This window comes from Dama dama, chromosome 22 (genome assembly GCF_033118175.1).
Source record: "Dama dama isolate Ldn47 chromosome 22, ASM3311817v1, whole genome shotgun sequence".
Taxonomy (NCBI): Eukaryota; Metazoa; Chordata; class Mammalia; order Artiodactyla; family Cervidae; genus Dama; species Dama dama.
The window spans coordinates 25,490,512-25,511,607 of record NC_083702.1 but is presented as its reverse complement, the minus strand read 5'-3'; the positions used below and the strand labels follow the sequence as shown (position 1 = coordinate 25,511,607).

General features: G+C 42.9%; 1 protein-coding gene across 1 annotated transcript in view; it reads right to left on the bottom strand.

The window, feature by feature from the left end:
- Nucleotides 1-995: 995 nt before the first annotated feature.
- Nucleotides 996-21,096, bottom strand: part of PTPRO (protein tyrosine phosphatase receptor type O) — a 255,206-nt gene continuing 235,105 nt past the window's right edge. Inside the window, exons 20-26 of the mRNA XM_061125072.1 lie at nucleotides 19,738-19,814; nucleotides 18,757-18,891; nucleotides 18,169-18,291; nucleotides 12,743-12,897; nucleotides 8,949-9,084; nucleotides 3,441-3,561; nucleotides 996-2,163 (exon numbers count right to left, since the gene is read on the bottom strand). Coding sequence (XP_060981055.1) covers nucleotides 3,457-3,561; nucleotides 8,949-9,084; nucleotides 12,743-12,897; nucleotides 18,169-18,291; nucleotides 18,757-18,891; nucleotides 19,738-19,814 — 731 coding nt within the window. The 3' untranslated portion in view covers nucleotides 996-2,163; nucleotides 3,441-3,456. The remainder of the gene's footprint in view (nucleotides 2,164-3,440; nucleotides 3,562-8,948; nucleotides 9,085-12,742; nucleotides 12,898-18,168; nucleotides 18,292-18,756; nucleotides 18,892-19,737; nucleotides 19,815-21,096) is intronic.

Sequence of the window (21,096 nt, the reverse complement as noted above, 5' to 3'; positions counted from 1 at the left end):
TTTTCTCACCATAAACTCTATAATTTTAGGAGCGCTGGTGTTCCAGGGGTGTACAGAGTGACGGCTGTGAAAACCCTTGAACGAAGGATCTGATAAAGTAGCTGGTGTGTTTTCTCTGATTCTTCCCTCTATCTCTGGATACTTCATCTTCTCTTTTGGGAAAATTGATCTGGGACTATTTGATCCCTACCAAGAAGGGGTGCTCAAGACAGTCATAAACTATTTACAAAGCGCTTTAAGTTTCAGGGAAGTAAAGTTCCAGTCTGTGAGCATGGGAAATGCACCAGTAGCAGCAGCTGTCTTATCAGCTCACCCAAGGGTGCACACTTCACTCTTGACCTGTCTGTGTGCGAACACCTAAGGAAGTCACACATAAACACTTGGCACTTTTCTTTAGTTCCTGGGAATGGAGCGATACATTATTAACGTGTCCAAGAAGGGACCTGAGGTGTGGGAGTGAGAAGAGAAGGAGGTGGCAGCGGGGAGGTGAGAAGGGGAAGGAGGGGAGTGCAAGTCAAAACTGATATCACCCAGGGAACCCAAGCTGTTAAGCTGCAGGGTCTGGACCACCTCTGCCCGTTCCCCCCGTGATGCCAGCCTGAGACTCTCTGGCCAGGTCTCACAAAGGACTGTGCCAAGCTCCGCTGTGGCCAGGGCTTCTCAGTGACAAGAGACAGTGGGGCGCAGAGCTGTCCCCTTGGCATCCTTCACCATCACTAAGGTCATTGATCACATACGAAACTGATATCACGTGCATCGCTTCCTGAAGGTTCTCAGCCTAGGGGGGAGCCAGGGCGAGGGAAGGATACACAGACAGGGGCACTGCCTCCTTAAACGTACACAGGACAGTTCAGGACAGCCAGGTCGAGGCAGCCAGTTTGTGTTTACTTTCAAATCAAAGTGTTTTCCTTTGTGTATCATCACCTCTTCTTTCTCAGGAAAGCGACACAAAGTAACAGGCTTCAGGATACCATCTGTGTCCATTTTGACAGCAGTTCATGTCACAAGACACCATCATGTACTGTAATTATACAAAATGCAAAGAATAACGTGTTGCTAGTTACATCGGTTAAAATGAAACTGACAGCCCAAAGGAACACAAAACAGAAAGAGATCTCTGTCGGAATCCAGAGGGATGCTTGACAATATTACCGCCCCCCCCAAAAAAATGTAGCCAAATCATTGTCCTAGCATGCTGCAGTTCATTGCCACAACTTCATAAATTCCCAGCTCTTTGGGGGAAAGTGCATGTTCATAGCTTGCAAAGAAATAACTTTTACATGTATGCAGGTCAACAGAAAAAAGAATGCAAACTCTAGGCACCAAGATTGCCCAATTAGCAATGGAGTCTAAAGAGTCAGACCTCACAGAGTCTTCTGAATCAGATCTAGTTCGCTGAAAAAGAATCTGGACAGTGATATTAGTCCAAGAGGGCCAAGGAAGAAACATTGAACCATTAATCAGGAGAAAAAAAAATTAAATTAAAAAACTAGAACAATTAAGACTTAAATATTTTTTCTACTCTACTTTGAAGCTGAATTACAGCTTTTCATATTTGGAAAAGATACGCGCTGGATCTGTGGGGAGAACCCCTTTTTCTACCCCCCATCTACCCTCCCCGATCCTAATCAATAGCCTGGGTTGGAGTACAGATATGATTGGTTCAACTTCCTTTAAGCAGAAGTGCTATTTCTGCATGTGTGGCCATACCTCTTTTTAAAAATGAGGTATCATGTGACACTAACAATATCTGTTCCTTTTTGGGCTATGAGTTTGATCAACAGTGTGGGCAGAAAACAATGTAATGTTCTGATAAAATCACACAGGTACAAAAATTATTGCACTTAAAAACAACAACAAAAAACTCAGCCCAGCCAGCAAAGGGCCAGTGAAACTCTTCGGAAGTGTGCTGCTTGCCCTCTGCAGAGCGTCTGGACCTTTCTGGTGTTTGGTCGAATTTGGTCCATTATTGAATGTCCAGAAATGAAAGAGTCCAAAAGACACAGTAGGCTCTTTAAGGCTAAGTCTTCCCGGTGCTCATATGAGATAAATTATCTCCTTGGCCACATACTACAAAGTGGGGCTCTTTTTTAGCAAGTGGCTAGTAGGGCCGCCCTAAAAACTCTGGGAGCAAAGGGGGATGGGTACACATCATGTTCTGTCCTGTGAATGAGAGAGAGAGAGAGAGAGAGAGAGAGAGAGAGAGAGAGAGAGATGGTAAGTAGCCTGGGAGAGCAAAGCCACTCATCAACAACCCTGTGGCTGGAAGTGTTTTGGTCACCTCCTGACTCCATCACTAGCTCTCACTACCCTCAACCCCACAGCCCATGAGGATGCGGGTTTATCTGTGCATCTTTCTCTGGGTAAGTCCTCCTTTCTGTGGCTCTGAATGTCTTTCCCTCTACTTGCAAATTTGTCTCTGTCTGTCTTCCCAAGGAGAGGAGCCTAGTGGGCTACAGTCCATGAGGTCTCAAAGAGTCCTTCGGTCGTGTCTGAATCGACTTAGGACACACACATGTCTCCTCTTATTCTTTATCCTTCCTGCATCCTTGTGCTTCCTGTCTCTCTTTGTTGACGGATGTAAAGGACCAGTGCTAATCCTATCCTGGTACCCACTGGTCCACATCCTTTCATACTTCCACAAGGCACCCCTCTCCTTTCTCTGTCTGTCAATGGTGCCCCCAATACCAATATATTCAGACACATGCCTCTGTTTACCAAATTGAATTACAAGATTATTTGTTACTTTAGCCACAATTATTTGCACCTCTAAAATCCGATCTCCTAGGAAAATGTGAGAACAAGGCACAGACTGTGGTATAATTTTTTCAAGATGTCCTCAAGTAAGTGCTCATATAATAGATGAAATCAAGGCGTTTCCAAACTCTGATAACCTGACACTATTGTCAATATTGTTTTTCTTCTTTGGGCATGTTGACTTCAGTTCATATTTTCTTTGTAACTCTTTCTGTGGCACTTGTAGTCAACAAAGTTTTTGCATAAAGTATCTAGACAAGTAGTGATGGTGATTTAGTCGCTAAGTCATTCCTGACTCTTTTTTGACCCCATGGACTGTAGTCCACCAGGCCCCTCTGTCCGTGGGAATTTTCCAGGCAAGAATCCTGGAGTGGGCTGCAAGTAGGGTTGGATGGTAATATCCTGATTGGATCTGCAGGCACAGATTCAATATCAGAGTAATTTAAGGTTCAGGCAGGAGGGAATGGAAGTCAAATCTTTATGAGTTGCTGAAGCTCCTGCATGCCACACTCACCAACCAAGGCACAGTGAAGCTCTAAGATGTGGTACTGTGTCTCTCCCTGCGGCCAACTCTGTGGGGGCAGAGTCAGTGCAAATAGCTGCTGCCACCTTTGCTTTATCCCATCATATCCTCTCTCACTGTTCTAAGACAGGGCGCCCATGACGGGCTCTTCTCTACTTACTTGTTGGGATTCTGAGCTAGGAATTGCTGACATTCTCATAGATGACGTCACTGATACAGAACTGCTGCTTTTTCTTCATCCACATCAGTTGCACACACTGATGGATAAAAATGTACTGTTCCTGGAGCAAAAGATAAAGATGTTTTAGAGCAAAGTATGTTTATGCAATGACTTCCCTGGTAGCCAGTGATTAAGATTCCGTGCTTCAGCTGCAGGGGGTATGGGTTCGATCCCTGGTCGGGGAACTAAGATTCCACATGCCATGTGGCATGGCCAAAAATAAAAAAAAGATATGTTTGTGCAAAAATATAATATTTCAATACTATGGGAGTATTAAATACTATGATGAATGTCAAAGGAAACAATCTTCATTATTTGTAAAATAATTTCAAAACTAGAAGATCCAAAAGAATCAACTGTAAAAATATTTTGTTTAATAATAGGGTTTAGACTATCACTACTTAGTGCTAAAGGCAATGAATATTCAATCATCATGGGGCTATTTTCCAAAAAAATTGCACATTGCCTCATAATACACTGAAATAAATTCCAGGAAGGTGAATATATTAAGCCATAAAAATATAAAGGCATATATAGATTAATTTTTCTCCAACTACTTTAAGGAGGGGCTTTCTAAATTTTTTTTGGTTGTTCCATACTCCATATGGGATCTTAGTTCCTGGACTAGGGATCAAACCCACACCCCCTGCATCAGAAGCACAGAGTCTTAACCACTGGCTCACTCAGGAGGCCCCTGGGCTTTCTAAACTTTAAACAACAAAATAAATTAGAACAAAGATGTCAAACTGTTGTATGTAAAAAGCAGAAAAAAGAACAACATAAAGGGCAAACTAGAAACTGAGAGAGAAAAATATTTTCAAGAATTACGACAAATGTCGATACCTTTATCTTTGCTTAAAATTCACCCACATGAATAACACACTAACACACACACTTAACTTGGCAAATAAATAAAATATACTAATCACTAGACCAAATATTCCTGAAAGGCAGGGACTGGGTCTTTTTTAGTCCTAATACCCAGCACTTTGTTTGTACTTACTAAATGTTTTTCGAAGTAAACTGAGAAAATATTAAAACATGTACAAAAAAAAATGGCCAAGTAATAAAAAAAAATTGTAAACTAAAACAATTATTATTTTTTTTTTAATCTACGAAGTGAGTAAAGCTAAGCAAAAAGCAGCATTCAATGATGATTTGAATTTGTTGAAGCAGCCATTTTTAGCCAGTTGGTGGAGGTACAATTAATGAAATGCTAATACATGACATTGTGTGGATGGATAGAAATAAGAAAGTAGGAAGGAGTACAATTTAATGTCGTAGAAAAAGGAGAATGCTTTGCACAAGCAGTGATATATCTGAAGTGAGGGAGTATTCAGTCTTTAAAATGAGATTGATAGAGTTTTAGGCAGTTTGGGATGATACACACAGCAAAATATTCAGTGGAAAATCAGAATGTAAAATTATGATATGTGTATAGAGCATGTGAGTACAGTCATGTGAACATTATACTTGACTAAGGCCGAGATGTTGTTACTGCTGTTCAGTTGCTAATTCCTGTCTGACTCTCTGCGACCCCACGGACTGCAGCACGCCAGGCTTCCCTGTCCTTCACCATCTCCCAGAGTTTGCTCGGATCCATCTTCACTGAGTCAGTGATGCTATCTAACCATCTCATCTTCTGCCACCCCCCTCTCCTTCTGCTTTTAATCTTTCCAAATACCAAAATTGACAGTAGCTATCTTTATCCCATTTCCTTTTCCTTATTTCCCAGACTTTCTCTCTAAGTAATACCATTAAAAATAATCTTTAAATAAGACCCAGTTAAAATATCCACAGGCTTTTAAGAAGTCTGTTGTTTGACAACTTCATGCAAATGATAAGGTTAAAGACTTTAGACTTCCTTGGCTTTGACTCACATGTATTTTTTTAAAAATTGGGGGAAAATATATTCCCTTATTTTATGACAATATCACATCAGTAACTGAGCTTCCCTTTCTCATTATGACAAACCCCTCCATGGTCTCTGGTGTTGAGTTAAGCACAGGGCATTGATAAGGGCAGAGAGTGCCTGATTTCTCAACCCATAATGAGGCAGTGGTGAACCTTTGTGTCAAAAATAAATAAGTAAATAAAGTAGTTAGGCCACAGGAAAAGTAAACAAAAGACTATTAACAGACACATATCTGAGAGTTCAGGAGAAATCTAAGCTGCCTATCAGGAGGCCTGAAGGCTCAAAGCAAGGTCCTACCTACCTGACCTCCAGAGAAAGCTTGTTAGAGGAAAATGAAAGAAAACCTTTGATAAAAACAGAGGAGAGCCCAGGGGAGGTGAAGGCCATCCACACTTTATAGTTTCAAAGCACTTATCTTGATGGTATCGGTTCATCTGATGCATACTTTACAGCAAACAATGCGGGAACGTTGTCCCTTGCATTTTATAGATGAGAAATGGGAACTTCAAAAAGCATTTTTAAAAATTTTTTTAACTTTTTAAAATGGGCTACAATCCATGGGGTCACAAAGAGTTGGACATGGCTGAACGACCGAGCACATAACTGATTTATGTGCGCTAATTCGCTTCAGTTGTGTCCAACTCTTTGCGACCCCATGGACTGTAATCCACCAGGTTCCTCTGTTCATAGGAGTCTCCAGGCAAGAATACTGGAGTGGGTTGTCATTCCCTCCTCCAGGGGATCTTTCCATCACTGGGATTGAACCCGAAACTCTTAAACGTCTCCTGCATTGGCAGTTGGGTTCTTTACCACTAGCATCACCTGGGAAGCCCTAGTTGTGTTCATTTTGGATGTACAGGAAAGTTATTTAGTTACACATGCATCTGTGTCTTTTATTTTAGATTCTTTTTCTTATAGGTTTTTACAAAATGTTGAGCAGAGTTCCCTGTGCTATTCACAGGGTTCTTGTTGGTTATGTATTTTATATATCTGTGTATATTTGTTCATCGGAATGGGAGCTTTGAGAGGTGAAGTGAGTTGTGCGGTGGTCAAGCTGGGACTCAGGCCTCTCGCAGAGTCTGATCTGGCCACTCTCCTCTCTGCTCTCATGTAGGGACCCGCACGGTGCCTCTGCTCAGGTGAGAAAGAGGACGAGGGTTCATCATGATACAGCCCATGCAGCAGGCACCTGAAACGTGTATCTGAGGACATGGTCAAATTAATCAGTGACTTCTGCTCTTTGTAGAGGGTTTGGAGTGAAGGGCCATCGAGAGGACCTGGAAAAATCAGAAACTAGCCTGGGAGGTAACCTGTGCACGGCACTGTGGTTTCTGTATTTACATGGACTCAGCTGGAGAATTACTCTGGCTTCTTGAAAACCATTAGTGTCAAACGAGTGCTTTGGGATGAAGGAAAATAATTGTTTACTCAGCTCTTTTTATTTATTACCATCAGTAAACTAGGAGGCTGCAGAACTGTGGTGTGAATGAGCTCAAGGAGCATGTTAGGAAAAATCCTAACATTCAAGTTACAGGCCGAACCACAAAGAGCATAGGAATGAGGAAAAACAGAGGTAAATCAATGGACAAGATGTTCCAGACATGACTAACGACGAAGCTGACATAAATAAACAACTTGAACTAGAGAGGATCCCAGCAAAATCCTGAGGGAACTTGAGAGTGGACTGGAACAGCTGGGAAAAATGAGTGACCCGTGGTGACCTCTGCCTCTTCTGCAGACCTTGAATTTTCCCACGTGAGTTCAGGGAAGGGATATCATACTTAAAAAAGACCATCTTCCCTGGAGATGTCAACCTAACAAAGCAGCAATCAAAATTTGAGGAAAGAAAGTTAGGGAGGAAATTAGACTTTTTCTCAGCTTTGCATAAAGGCACATGGTAGCAGCCCTTGTCTCCTGTCCACACCTGAAGAAGGATAATGATGCTGGAAATCAGATGGAGGGTCTGCTATGTGAAGGTAGTTTTTAAAAAGGGATTAAGATTCTGTTGTTGGAAAGTTGAAAGCTAACAGGCTATAATCATAGTCTATAAAATTATAAAAGGTATAAATTAAGTCAATGGGGGCAGACAATTCATCAAATCCAAAATACTTAAAATAAGGAGTGGCCCTTTGAAGCTTGGGGATTAATATACATAATAGGGAGTTTTAATCACATAGTAGGATATGGATTTATGGAAGCGAAAACCAAAAATACAGACGGATTCATAAAGCAATGTTTAATTACTAGGTAGTTGGGCTTGTCTGGGAAACCGGGACATTTTTAAACTTATGATAACAAGGTGATGTTCATGTCCCCACAGCAGTAAATTAGAAGGCAGCCGGGCTGGGATGTGAGTGATCTCAAGGAGGACACTAATAGATGTCTTATTTCCTAATCATCCCTGAGCCATCTGAACGTGAATGAGTTACTGTTTCCAAAGTGCTATGATGTTGCTATAGCTCAGAAATAAACACATTGGAATGAATGGCTGTGCAGAACCTTGGCCAGATGGGAAAGGGCAAGGGGAGGGAGAAAACCGGAAGCTTTGAGACAGGCGCCAGGACCGCAGGCTTTTGCGCTACACTGCCATCTAGTGGTGGTTGGCGGGAAAAGCAGAGGGAAGAGGTGGGCAGGCTTTAATCCCTTGGGAAGTGAAATCAGCGGTCAGGCCAGGTTGTATTCTATCCCAGAAGTGTTCCTCCCACACACACTCCTCGAGAAGGAGGATTATTATTGTTCGCCTGAAGCTAAGAAGTTGCGAGTACGGCTGGGTGACTAAGATTACCGAGAAGCTATTGTGCTCTGGTTTGGGGCATACAGAGGTGCACACCCACTGATGCTCCCAGGCTGTGATGCTGTGTGCGGGCACCGGGCGGGGCTGCCATTCCAGCCTGAGTGCATTTCAAGGGCTTCACGGGAGGAGAGGGCTTGGGAGAAGAGGAGCGGGGCAGGTAGCACTGATGGCTATTTCTGGAGATGTGTTGTTACAATAAGGAATCCATTCATTTAGCTCAAGGAGACTGGCTATGTTGGTGGATGAAGGGTTGGAAATCCTTAAAATCATAAAGATTTTATCTCATCAGAAAGCACATGTGCAACACATATTATCCTCACAAGTGAACGGAGTCACACGAAGGGCAAACTAATGACAAACTTACAGAATTGAGTCTAGCATTTTAAATAGAAATTCAATCACACCAATTCCAAAGTCTCCACTTGGTGGCATTTCCCCAGATGGCTGTTACCCTCACTGAATTCTCGGTCTGTTCAAAGAGGTTTTATTCCATTATAGATACATCCATGTGCTCTGGCTTACTGGAGGGCACAGGACACCAATAAAAGTGTAGACACTATACACCGAATGGTTATCTGTTTCTTTTATACCTTGGAGCAGTTTGAATGTGCACAATAAGAAACTGGGAACAGCAAATGCAAAAAACATTTTGAGACAATGGTTTTGAAATATGAGATTGAATAGTGGGAAGTTTTTCAGTCAAGCCCAAATTTAAAAATACCTATGATTCGGTTCCTACCTCGGTCTGTACCATAGACATCCGGTATGACCGCATTTCTGACACCAGCCCCAAGATGTCGACAAACTCATGATCCCGAATGTGCTGCAAGAGTCTGTCCAGGGCGATGAACGTTCCCGTCCGGCCGACTCCAGCACTGAAAAAGAGGTTCCGATATCACGTCACTTATAGACTGCCCTTGTACACTGATTGAGGGGCTCCCCGGGGCTCTCCTGGTGGCTTAGAGGTTAAAGCGTCTGCCTGCAATGCGGGAGACCAGGGTTCCATCCCTGGCTCAGGAAGATTCCCCTGGCGAAGGAAATGGCAACCCACTCCAGTATTCTTGCCTGGAGAATCTCATGAACGGAGGAGCCTGGTGGGCTATAGTCCACGGGGTCGCAAAAAGTGGACACAACTGAACGACTTCAGTTTCACTTTCACTTTCTACACTGTTGGAAACAAATAAGTAATAAAATCCACCAAAACTATAGGTACCATCATTGAGAAAAGAGAACACAAAATTGACAATATTTCCCAACTGATTTTTTTTAAAATCATATTTATTGATTTTGGCTATAAACCGGGTCTTCATTGCTGCACCGGTCTTTCTCTGGTTGTGGCGGCTACTCTCTAGTTGTGGTTTGACGGCTTCTCATTGTGGTGGCTTCTTCTGTTGTGGAGCAAGGGCTCTAAGGTACGCCAGCTTTAATGGTTATATTAAGCTGGGAACTGGGTTACAGTTCCCAGGCTCTAGAACACAGGCTTAGTAGTTGTGGTGCATGGGCTTACTTGCTCGTCAGCATATGGAATTTTCCTGGATCAGGGATCAAGCTCATGTCTCCTGCATTGGCAGGCAGATTCTCTACCACTGAGCCACCAGGGACACCCTTATTTTTTAAAAACTCTTTTTTATATTGGAGTACAGCCGATTAGCAATGTGACAGTTTCAGGGGCACAGCCATGGGACTCAGCCATTCATATACATGTATCCATTCTCCTCCAAACTCCCCTTCTCATTCAGTCTTCCCCATAACATTGAGCAGAGTTCCATGTGCTCTACAGGAAGACCTTGTTGGTTATCCATTTAAAATACAGCAGTGTGTACTCTCGAGAGTCCCTTGGACTGCAAGGAGATCCAACCAGTCCATCCTAAAGGAGATCAGTCCTGGGTGTTCATTGGAAGGACTGATGCTGAAGCTGAAACGCCAATACTTTGGCCACCTCATAGGAAGAGTTGACTCATTGGAAAAGACCCTGATGCTGGGAGGGATTGGGGGCAGGAGGAGAAGGGGACGACAGAGGATGAGATGGCTGGATGGCATCACCAAGTCGATGGACATGAGTTTGGGTAAACTCTGGGAGTTGGTGATGGACAGGGAAGCCTGGTGTGCTGCGGTCCATGGGGTGGCAAAGAGTCAGACACGACAGAGTGACTAACTGAACATGCCCATCCCAAACTCCATAACTGTCCCTTGCCCTCATCCTTCCCTCTTGGCAACCATAATTTCTCTAAGTCTGTGAGTCTGTTTCTGTTTTGTAAATAGTATCACATGACATCCTTTATATGAGGAATCTAAAAAGAAATGATGCAAGTGAACTTAGTTACCTCCTTGATGTTTAAGTATGCAGTTGTGGTTGATGTGTCTCCTAATGTCAGTTTTATCACTGTTCCCTCCCTTAGACTGCTGTGGGTCTGCCTTAGCCATCTGTCGCCCTCCTGCCCCTGGGCTCTCTATTCCTTAGGAAAGTGAGGATTCATATGGAACCTGCTGGAACCAGCAGGAACCAGGCAGGAACCAGCCCTCAAGGAGATGATGTTGTTGTTGTTTAGTCACTAAATCATGTCCAACTCTTTTGCAACCCCATGGACGGTAGCCCGCCAGGCTCTTCTGTCCATGGGATTTCCCAGATAAGAATACGGAAGTAGGTGGCCATTTCTTCCTCCAGAACATCTTCCTGACCCAGGGATTGAACCCATGTGTCTTGCTTGGGCAGGTGGGTTCTTTACCACTGAGCCCCCAGGGAAGCCCAAGAAGCTGATACATGTAAACAATTCCAGCCTTCTGAGGAGCCTCAGAGTTAAGTCCTCCTGCCCAGCTTTAAAGTCTAGCTGAGATGCCCACACTCTAGCTCTGGTGCTGGGGCCATTCAGCCCTAGGTCAAGTTTACCATCTCAGACCTTCCTTAGAGCGCGTCTGCCCTGCTAGTGGGTGCTGGTCCGCTGTGGTTGCCCAGGGATCTTTGAGATAATTGCCTCAAAATCAGATTTAATATTTGGATCCAGTATCTTTCAGTCCCCAAGTCCCAGGACTCTGAGTATAGAGGGCAGTGGAGTGATTCAGGCTAACCAGTTCATCACCACAGTCCCCAGAGGCACAGATAAACTCAGCTCTCCTTTCCCTCCAATCACTCAAGGACTGAAGTGCCAGCTGACTCTGAACTCTGAATTATAAGGAAATGCGAGAAAAAGAAAGAGCTTCCCTGGTGGCTCAGACGGTAAAGAATCCACCTGCTAAGGCAGGAGATGCAGGCTGGATCCTTGGGTCAGGAAGATCCCCCTGCTTAAAGAAATGGCAACCCACTCCAGTATTCTTGCCGGGAAATCCCATGGATAGAGGAGCCTGGTGGGCTACAGTCCATGGGGGTCACAAAGAGTTGGACATGACTCACAGCATATGCACATGCACACAGGAGAAAAAGGAAATGAAGAGCAATCAAAAGCAATCTACTTGTGAGATTTGCTGGAAGAGAAATCCAACATGAAAAACCACAAGTTCAGAGCCCAGATTTGCTTTTTCTACCAGGCAACTCTTCTCTCTTATCTTCTCACGTAAAATGTTTCTGGGCCTGGGTGAACACTCATGAAGCCACATCCAGAACTGTACCTGCTCCCTGCATGAAAGGAGGCCACATGTTTGACCTCAGGGTTGAGCAGCTTTATTTTCTGCTCTTGAAAGGAAGCATTTTGAGACTAGGTAACCTCATCCAGTGAAGCAAAGCGTTTTGGCCTGGGAATGACTCACATCAAGTGTAGCCTCTCTAGTCAGAAACTTGGTAGCTTATGAAGCATTTTTCTTTCCAGGGAGAGACACACCTACCCCCTGCACACCCCTACCCCTACCCCCCACCCACCCCTACACACACACACACACACACACACACACACACACACACAGAGTCAGCCATTCTAGCTCACAAAACTCAAAGTGCTAGACCCAGGCTTATTGGCTGCCAACGCCTCCTCTGACTTCTTTGTCTCACTGCTACCTCTGATAAACAATGTTGTTGTTGTTTAGTCACTAAGTCATGTCCGACTCTTTTGTGACCCCATGAACTACAGCCCGCCAGGCTCCTCTGTCCGTGGAATTTTCCAGGCAAGCATACCGGAGTGGGTTGTCATCTCCTTCTCCAGGGGCTCTTCCCAACTCAGGGATCAGATTTGTGTCTCCTGCATTGGCAGGTGGGTTCTTTACTGTTGAACCACCTGGGAAGCCCTAAGATAGTCATATGATATGTAAATCATGTATTTAGTAAGACTTCGTTCATCATAATTTTTTAAATTTTTTAAAATTATCGTTTTAATTGGAGGATAATTACAATATGGTGATGGTTTTAGCCATACATCAACATGAACCAGCCACAGGTATACATGTATCCCCCACCATCCTGAATGCCCCACCCACCTCCCTCTCTACCATTTAAATTTTTAAAAATCATAACTCATTGACCAGTTAATCCAATCTGATCAGAGGTTCATGGCATGATGGGCAATTCCCTCCACGACTTCTAGCAGCCAGCACCTTTGAGGAGGTTACCTGCAGTGCACGATCATGGGGCCTTTGCTCTTCGTAGCCTGCTGTCGGACCTTGTGTACAAACTGCAGGATGCTTTCTGCAGCGTTGGCTGTGGGCACCCCGTGATCGGGCCACGCGGTGTAGTTAAAATGGGTCACATCCTGCATCTCATCAGCCTTTGGGAGAAAAACAAGCGTTAATCTCTCCGTCCACCGTCAGGATGGCTCAGGCCTCCGCGGCAGCTCTTGAGTGATGGGAAGGCTGCATTCCACTCCCGGTCAGCACACCTCCCTTTCTAGCTCTCAGCATTGTGTCCGGCACAAAGCAGGCCCTGAGAAAAACAAATACTAATTGTATAAAGCTTCAAACAGTAGGATAAATAGGCTAATCCATGCCTGGGTTGTGATAAAAGCCTAAGCAGATCAGGGTTTGCATCCTCGTTCTGCCATTCAGAAGTTACATCAGTTCGGGGCAATGAATTAAACACTGGAAGATGCGGTTGGTGGCTAGATTGCATCTGCTTGGCCAGGTGATCCATTCTGTCTCCCTGGTGCTGCTAGTAGCATCTGGCTGCAGCCCCATTGCTCACACTGTCTCCCACTAAAGGGAGCTGCCTGCTGGAAAGTGCCGAAGAGATCAGGTTCCCAGGGTGAGGGCAGACCACAGTGACTGACTGATGGATGTTGTTATTATTCAGTCACTAAGTCTGACTCCATGGACCACAGCACGCCAGGCTCTCCTGTTCTTTACTCTCTCCTGGAGTTTGCTCAAACTCATGTCCATTGAGTCAATGATACTATCCAACCATCTCATCCTCTGCCACCCCCTTTTCCTTTTGTGATTAAGTAAGTAAGTAAGTGTTAGTCGCTCAGTCGTGCCCAACTCTTTGTGACCCCATGGTCTGCAGCCCACCAGGCGCCTCTGTCCATGAGATTTTCCAGGCAAGGATACTGGAGTGGGTCACCATTTCCTTCTCCAGGGGATCTTCCCAACCCAGGGATTGAACCCGGGTCTCCTACACTGCAGGCCGATTCTTTACCGACTGAGCTACAAGGGAAGCCCCTTTGTGATGGATACCAGGGAGCAAAATGTCAGGCTAGGACAACTCTCCTGTCCTCTCCTGCTTCCCTTTTCTTGTACGGATTTTACCCAATACTTTGCTTTCAAAAAACCCCATGTGTGACAATCCCTGTCTTGGGTTCTGATACTAGGGGACCTAACACAAGATGCACTCACTGAACACCAGTGTTCTCTTACTTGAAGAGGGTCTCATGATACTTTTAACAAGGGTTGTTGTGCGAATTAAGTGTGAGTGTGTCTGTGAAGGGTGGTTTCTGTTAAATAGTCTCATCACTGCTGCTACTGCTAAGTCACTTCTGTCGTGTCCGACTCTGTGCGACCCCATAGACGGCAGCCCACCAGGCTCCCCCGTCACTGGGATTCTCCAGGCAAGAACACTGGAGTGGGGTGCCATTTCCTTCTCCAATGCATGAAAGTGAAAAGTGAAAGTGAATTCACTCAGTTGTGTCCGGCTCTCAGCAACCCCATGGACTGCAGCCCACCAGGCTCCTCTGTCCATGGGATTTTCCAGGCAAGAGTTCTGGAGTGGGGTGCCATTACCTTCTCCAGTCTCATTGCTGCTGCTACTAATTACTACCACTTGTTCTCATCCAGCTCAGTGCATTTCTTTTCTTAAAACTGTTATTATTTTTAAACATTCTCCTTTTGTTTATTTATTTTTTTGGCCAAGCTGGGCAGCATGCAGGATCTTAGTTCCCCGGCCAGGTCTCGAACCTGTGCCCCCTGCAGTGGAAGCACAGAGTCTTAACCGCTGGATCACCAGGGAAGTCCCCAGCATAGTGCATTTCAGTGAGTGGTTCTGGGGATCCCAATAAAAAGTGGATATTTTCTATATCTTCCTATTCATATGAACCCATACACCAAACATATTATTATTCTCTCTGACCTGAGTAAATAATAACTAAGATATATGTCCTTCAAGAATTACTTGCTTTAGCCCCTACTACCTTATAAGCATAAAGTTTTATTCTGCTCTTGTTATCAACTACCAGAAATATTCCAAATCCAAGCTTCACAAAGATCTAATGCATCCTTCATCTCCCAAATTTGCTAAGACTCTTGAATCCATTCAGGAGATGGAATATTATATTGTAATTTGGGAGAATTTGTCTGGATACAAAGTGTAGGTTTTCAGGTATTAAAGAGAAATGAATTTCAAAGAGTCTGTGGTCTTGGGTGAAGTAAAATTATAAAAATAAATAAGAATAAATAAAATATAACATTTGTGTGTATATATATATATATATATATCTCAGCACTTCAACTAGACCCACTGTCTCCTTGGCCTAAGGCCACACATTCCCAGCCACATTCAATGCCTCCTTCTCTGCACAGGTTCAAGGACTTTGTCTTGGATACATGAAGCATGAAATCTGCAAAGACACTAGCCAGCTTTACCGCTGTCTTCAGAAAGTACGGCAAGAAAGTAACTCAAGCAGAATAAATGGATTTAAGAATACTTCATCACCACATAGCTGTGGTTGCCCAAAAAAGTTCATGAAAATGCTCTTTTCAAATGAGGATCACAGGCTGAGCACAAGACCTGTACACTGTAGGATATACATGTATATATATGAATATATACAATCTTATATCTGTATCTTTATGTATATAGAATATATATAAAATCTCCTCTGGTTGATCTGACAAGGTATCCAGCTAAAATATGCAAGTGGTTCAAAAATAGGAATTCTTTAAATTGTCGTCCGTCTCTCTGCAGCTGCAAGACAGAGGTCTTTGCGTCAGATGGGTGATTCCTGTTAGCTGAATAGCAAGGCACACGTCAATGGGAACAAACCAGTTTTTGCTGGTTTTTGGTTTCCAATTATTATTCAGTTCATGCCAAGTTTCAAGTACTGGAAAGTGATAAATTGTGTGTTATGGTCATTTTCCTCCTTTCTTACTAAATGAGAAAACCTTACTGGTTACATCTTAGCCATTCCAAAATGTCTCTGGTTTTCTCATTTAGGTAATTTTATCTGGTTTTACCCTGAAAGATTCCGTATAGAAATATGGAGGAGATAAAGAAGTGTATAATCCAAAAATGAAAAAAAAAAGTAAGAAAAAAATCTATTCATCAGCAATAGCATGACAGTCTTTAGTTTTAGCATTCATTGCAGGAGCTTAAAACTTAGATTCTGTATATTTATGGCCCAAAGGGGGCACTCTGGGACCAGATGCTTGTGACTATAAAAATATTTCCAGAAAACTCTGTCATTAAACATTTTATTCGTCTGCTTGAAGCCCTTCACACGTTTGTCATTGAAAGGTCATCATTTAAGATCAAGGACAAGAAGTATAATATGAATCATACTGTACTTGATGTCACTCTTGGGAACATACCCTATGTTTGCTTTGCAATTTTTTTCTCCTATATGCAAAACCTAGGGAAAGATTTATTCTATTAAAATCTATTCTATATTTGTCTAGTAGTTTGCCCTGCTTTCTGGTTGACATAGCCAAGACAGAAAGCAGAGTTCAAATAAAATTCCTCTTGTTAAATATTTTCTCTGGTGGTTAAATCTGTTGATGTTTTCTTCATACTCTCTTATTTTTGAAAACATCTGTTCACTGATTTTTTTTTTCATTTCACAAGATTATTAAGTGGCTAACCATTTGGATTAAAAGAATTATTATTTTTTAAGATTTTTTTTGATGTGGACAATTTTTAAAGTCTTCATTGAATTTGCTACAATATTGCTTCTGTTTTATGCTTTGTTTTTTTTTGGCCAGGAAGCATGTGGGATCTTAGTTCCCTGACCAGGGATGAAACACACACCCTGGGCATTGGATGGTAAAGTCCTAACCACTAGATCACCAGGGAAGTCCCTACAAGGATTATCAAAACAGGATGCTTGTATATGAAACTCATAGCACATGGAGGAGGCAGACACGAAATCAGAGAATTGTGACCACTTATAGGGCACTGTGATGAAATACACACGGGATTAGAGCAGGGGAGGAAAGGGAGAAGGGTCTCTTGAGACTAGGGAAGGCTTGATAAAGAGATGACGTTTAAGCTGACACTCTGAGTAGGGATGTCCTTAGAGAATGGGAGGAGATGAGCATTTCAAAGAGATGGAACAGCATGGAGCAGTTACTCTGGGATCTGCCTACATTCTTAATGCAGCAAAAGCCATTGTTACCTGCTAGCAGTTAAGTGATTTGTGTCTTGTAAATATCAATAAATGTGAGTTCTTGAGGGCTTATGTTATATTGAAATAACAGCCATTTTTTCCATTGTCTATGTTAAACAGTCAGCAAGCATTTTCTACAAAGGGCAGATAGATATTTTAGATTCTGTGGATCATAGAGTCAGTCTCTGCTGCAACTATTCAAGCCTGATGTAGGACAGCAATAGTCAAAGAAAATCAGAAAACAAGTTTGTGGCTATGTTTCAATAAAATGTTACTTACGGACACTGGTATTTGAATTATATAATTTCCATATAATGCTTCTTGTGAAATAGTATTCTTCCTTCAATTTTTTCCAACTTTTAAAAAGTAAAACTCATTCATAGTGCCAAGGCTTCACAAAGCAGGCTCTTTTTGTTCATCCCCTGATCCATACTGTGAGGAAGGGTTGTTTCTAAGCAGAGAATCAAGTTTTAATGAGGAAATGTCCTATTGTTCGTCTTCAGCAGAGACACACTCCACTGGAGAACTCGGTACTAGTAAAACTCCCCTCCTATTTTTAGGACTGCTCTCTGTGAAGGAGCCACAGAGAAGGAACCAGGGTGATTGCGATTGATGCCAGCACCTAGCCTGGTACACCAACATTCAGCTTGAGCTCAAAAGTCTGCCTTCAGGAAAAATAGACTTTTCTGACATCCTAACCACCAGGAATCAACAGCATTTCAAAAGAGCCATGAAACCAGGATTAATAAGGTCCAGAAATACCTTTGAAATAATAAAAACAAAACTACAACAAAATAAGAAACAAAGCCAAACAAAACCCAAACCACTACCTCTAAGACTACATTTTAATTTATAATGTAAGGATACCCTTTTTTGTATATCCTCCTTATATTCATACACAGTCAGTATAAGTAGTGGCAATACTTCTTTCCTTAGTCATGCTTGGTAAGCCATGGGTCACCGTGTCTTCTATTACCCTGGGTGAATCTGAGACAGGACAGTGCAGCCTTCTGATTATATGTCCTCCAGCTGTCTAGACCAAGCATTTTGTCCACATCACCCTCCGGGAGACGGAAAACAAGTACATTGATTGTGGCATCTTTCTCTTGGAGGAATTAGTGTTGCCAAGTCTAAAGCGCTCACAGTCTCCCATGAAGGAGGGTGGGTTTCCTGACCCTGGGGATTTCCTCGGCATGGGGACGGCCCCTGAAGCCCTGCTCCGTGACTTACGTAGTTGATTCGGAAGTGTCTACAGGCCCAGTCGTCCTGCTCTTCCTCCGACATCATCTCCACCGTGATGTCACCATAAGCTATGGGCTCTTCTGTGAATGGCCAGTAATGATCACATTTCACCTGAAGGGACAATAGCATAACCTTTTAAGACCAACAGGCTGGGGAAGAAGCAGTCAGTGATCATTTAGAGAAAGCAAATGACTCGCCTCTGAAGAATCGTATGGGATTACTGTGAGGATAAAGAATGAAGCAAGGGGAACATACACTTATGTAACGTTTTCTCCTTTTTTTCCATCAAAGGGGCCGTCATAGTAACTAACTGCATAAACCCCTATGATTTTAAGCATTTTTCTTGGGAAGCCTATAAAATTACACCCACACCTGGAGGATAACTGCTTTAGAATATGGTATCAGCTTTGGCCATAAAGCAACGTGAATCAGTCACAGGTACACATATGTCCCCTCCCTTCTCAGCCTCCCTTCCCCCGCCCCCCACAGTGAGCACATTCCCTGGCAGTGGCTGGTGCAGGTTTTCCTGCTAAGTGGGACAGAAGTTTTTACTTTCAAAGGATTGAAAGTACTTACCCTCCTCTTCTCATTACACTGAGTGAGCATGACAATAATCTGGGACTTCTGTTGCAGGACCATCTTCCAGAAGTCGTTTCTGGTTTCAGGCAGTGGCCCCTGAGTGGCAATGTACTCCTGGGGTGAATTGTATCCCTGGAAGACAAAGACAAAGTTGTCACTTAAGGAGCTAAAGTGAAAGTCAGTCAATCGTGTTCAACTCTTTGCAACCTCAAGGACTGTAGCCCACCAGGCTCCTCCGTTTGTGGAATTCTCTGGGCAAGAATACTCGAGTGGGTAGCCATTCCCTTCTCCAGGGGAATCTTCCTGACCCAGGGATCAAACCCAGGTCTCCTACATTGCAGGCAGATTCTTTACCATCTGAGCCACCAGGAAAGCCTTAAAATCAACACCAAATGCTGTTCCACACAAATGAGAAGAAACTGAGAATTAACTGGGGACAAACCTGGTGAAGGATCATGAACCTATATTATGTTTCCTCTTTTTTTCCATTAAAGAGAAAGTCATAGTAACTAACTGCACAAATCCAAGTGATTTTAAACATTTTTCTTGGGAAACTATAAAATCACACCCACACCTTTCTACAATAGCAACCAGGTGTCTATACAGACACATTTTAAAAGCACAGGTTGGCGCTGACACTGAAATGTAAGCATAGGAAAGTAGATCTTTAGTATAATTATCTACTTTCACTTTCACTAGTCCTTTTCAAAGATATTTGAATATTATTATTCTCTGGGCTTCCCCCCCCCCCCCCCACCCCGCCATTCTTTATTCTAAAATGGAATAATGGAAACTGTTCTTTATAGTTGAACGGCTTGGTGAAGAATGACTCTCTATTGAACTGTTCAACTCATCTCTGCAGCCGTAATAGTCTTCCTCTGGCTGGGGTAGAATTTGGATGCTTGGTTTTGTTTGTTTGTTTGTTTTTGGAGGCCTGATTTAAGAATTTTTAATTATTATTATTATTATTTTACTTACAGGAATGTAGTTGGCATTGATGTAGTCTGCACCTTCTTCTTCATTCATGGAGATCAATCTCACTCGGCTAAAGTCATCTGTAAAGAATAAGGAGAAAAATATTAAAAGTCACAGCAGAAGGGTGCAGTTACTATGAAGAATAGTATGGAGGGTCCTTAAAAACTAAACATAGAGTAACTATATGATCCAGCAATCCCATCCTGGGCATATATCTGGAAAAGATGAAAACTTTAATTTGAAAAGATGCATGCACCCTAATGTTCAGTGCAGCACTTCTAACAATAGCCAAGACAGGTAAACAACCTGTCTGTCAACAGATGAATGGATAAAGAAGATGTGGTAAACATGCAAAATGGAATTTCACTCAGGCATAAAAAAAGTATGAAATAATTCCGTTTATAGCAACTTAGATGGACTAGAGATGACCATACTAAATGAAGTAAGTCAGATGAAAAAAGACAAATATCATATATCACTTCTATGTATAATCTAAAAAAAAAAGATGCAAATGAACTTATTTATAACACAGAAATGGACTCACAGATATAGAAAATAAGTTTATAGTTACCAAAGGGGAAATGAGTGGGGGGGCGGGGAGATGGGGGATAAATTAGGAGTTTGGGATTAACAGATACAAACAAAAGAGAAAAAAAGAAAAACATTCAGAGTGTAATGAAGACTTGTCAAGACAATTCTGTACTCAGTATTTGTACCCCAAATCAAGTTAAATTTGTCAGTGGTAGGGTAGGTAGATAAAATTTATTTTGGCTTTATATTTTAGTCATATCTCAATCTTAGTTTCTTGTTTAAATAAATATATAAGTATCTCCCAACCACTATTTCCTCCCCACCAGCCCTCCTGTTCTTAAGAGTGGTCTCTAGATTTTGCAGGGAATTGTGGAGAATATGTACAGGAGCTAAAATATCTGGTAGGTTGTTTGAAGGCTATCGAACGTAGCCTAAACCTAGGATTTCCATTTCACTCAAGTCTTCCCTGATAGCAAAGTTGGTAAAGAATCTGCCTGTAATTCAGGGGACTCCAGTTCGATTCCTGGGTTGGGAAGATCCACTGGAGAAGGGATAGGCTACCTACTCCAGTATTCTTGGGCTTCTCTTGTGGCTCAGCTGGTAAAGAATCCACCCACAAAGCGGGAGACCTGGGTTTGGTCCCTGGGTTGGGAAGATGCCCTGGAGAAGGGAAAGGCTACCCACTCCAGTATTCTGGCCTGGGGAATTCCACAGTCCATGGAGTAGCAAAGAGTTGGACACGACTGAGCAACTTTCACTTTCAGGGATATCCAGAGAATTCACTACCTCTGGGAAGCCTAGAGAAGAGAAGATGGTGTTGATGGGTTTTTT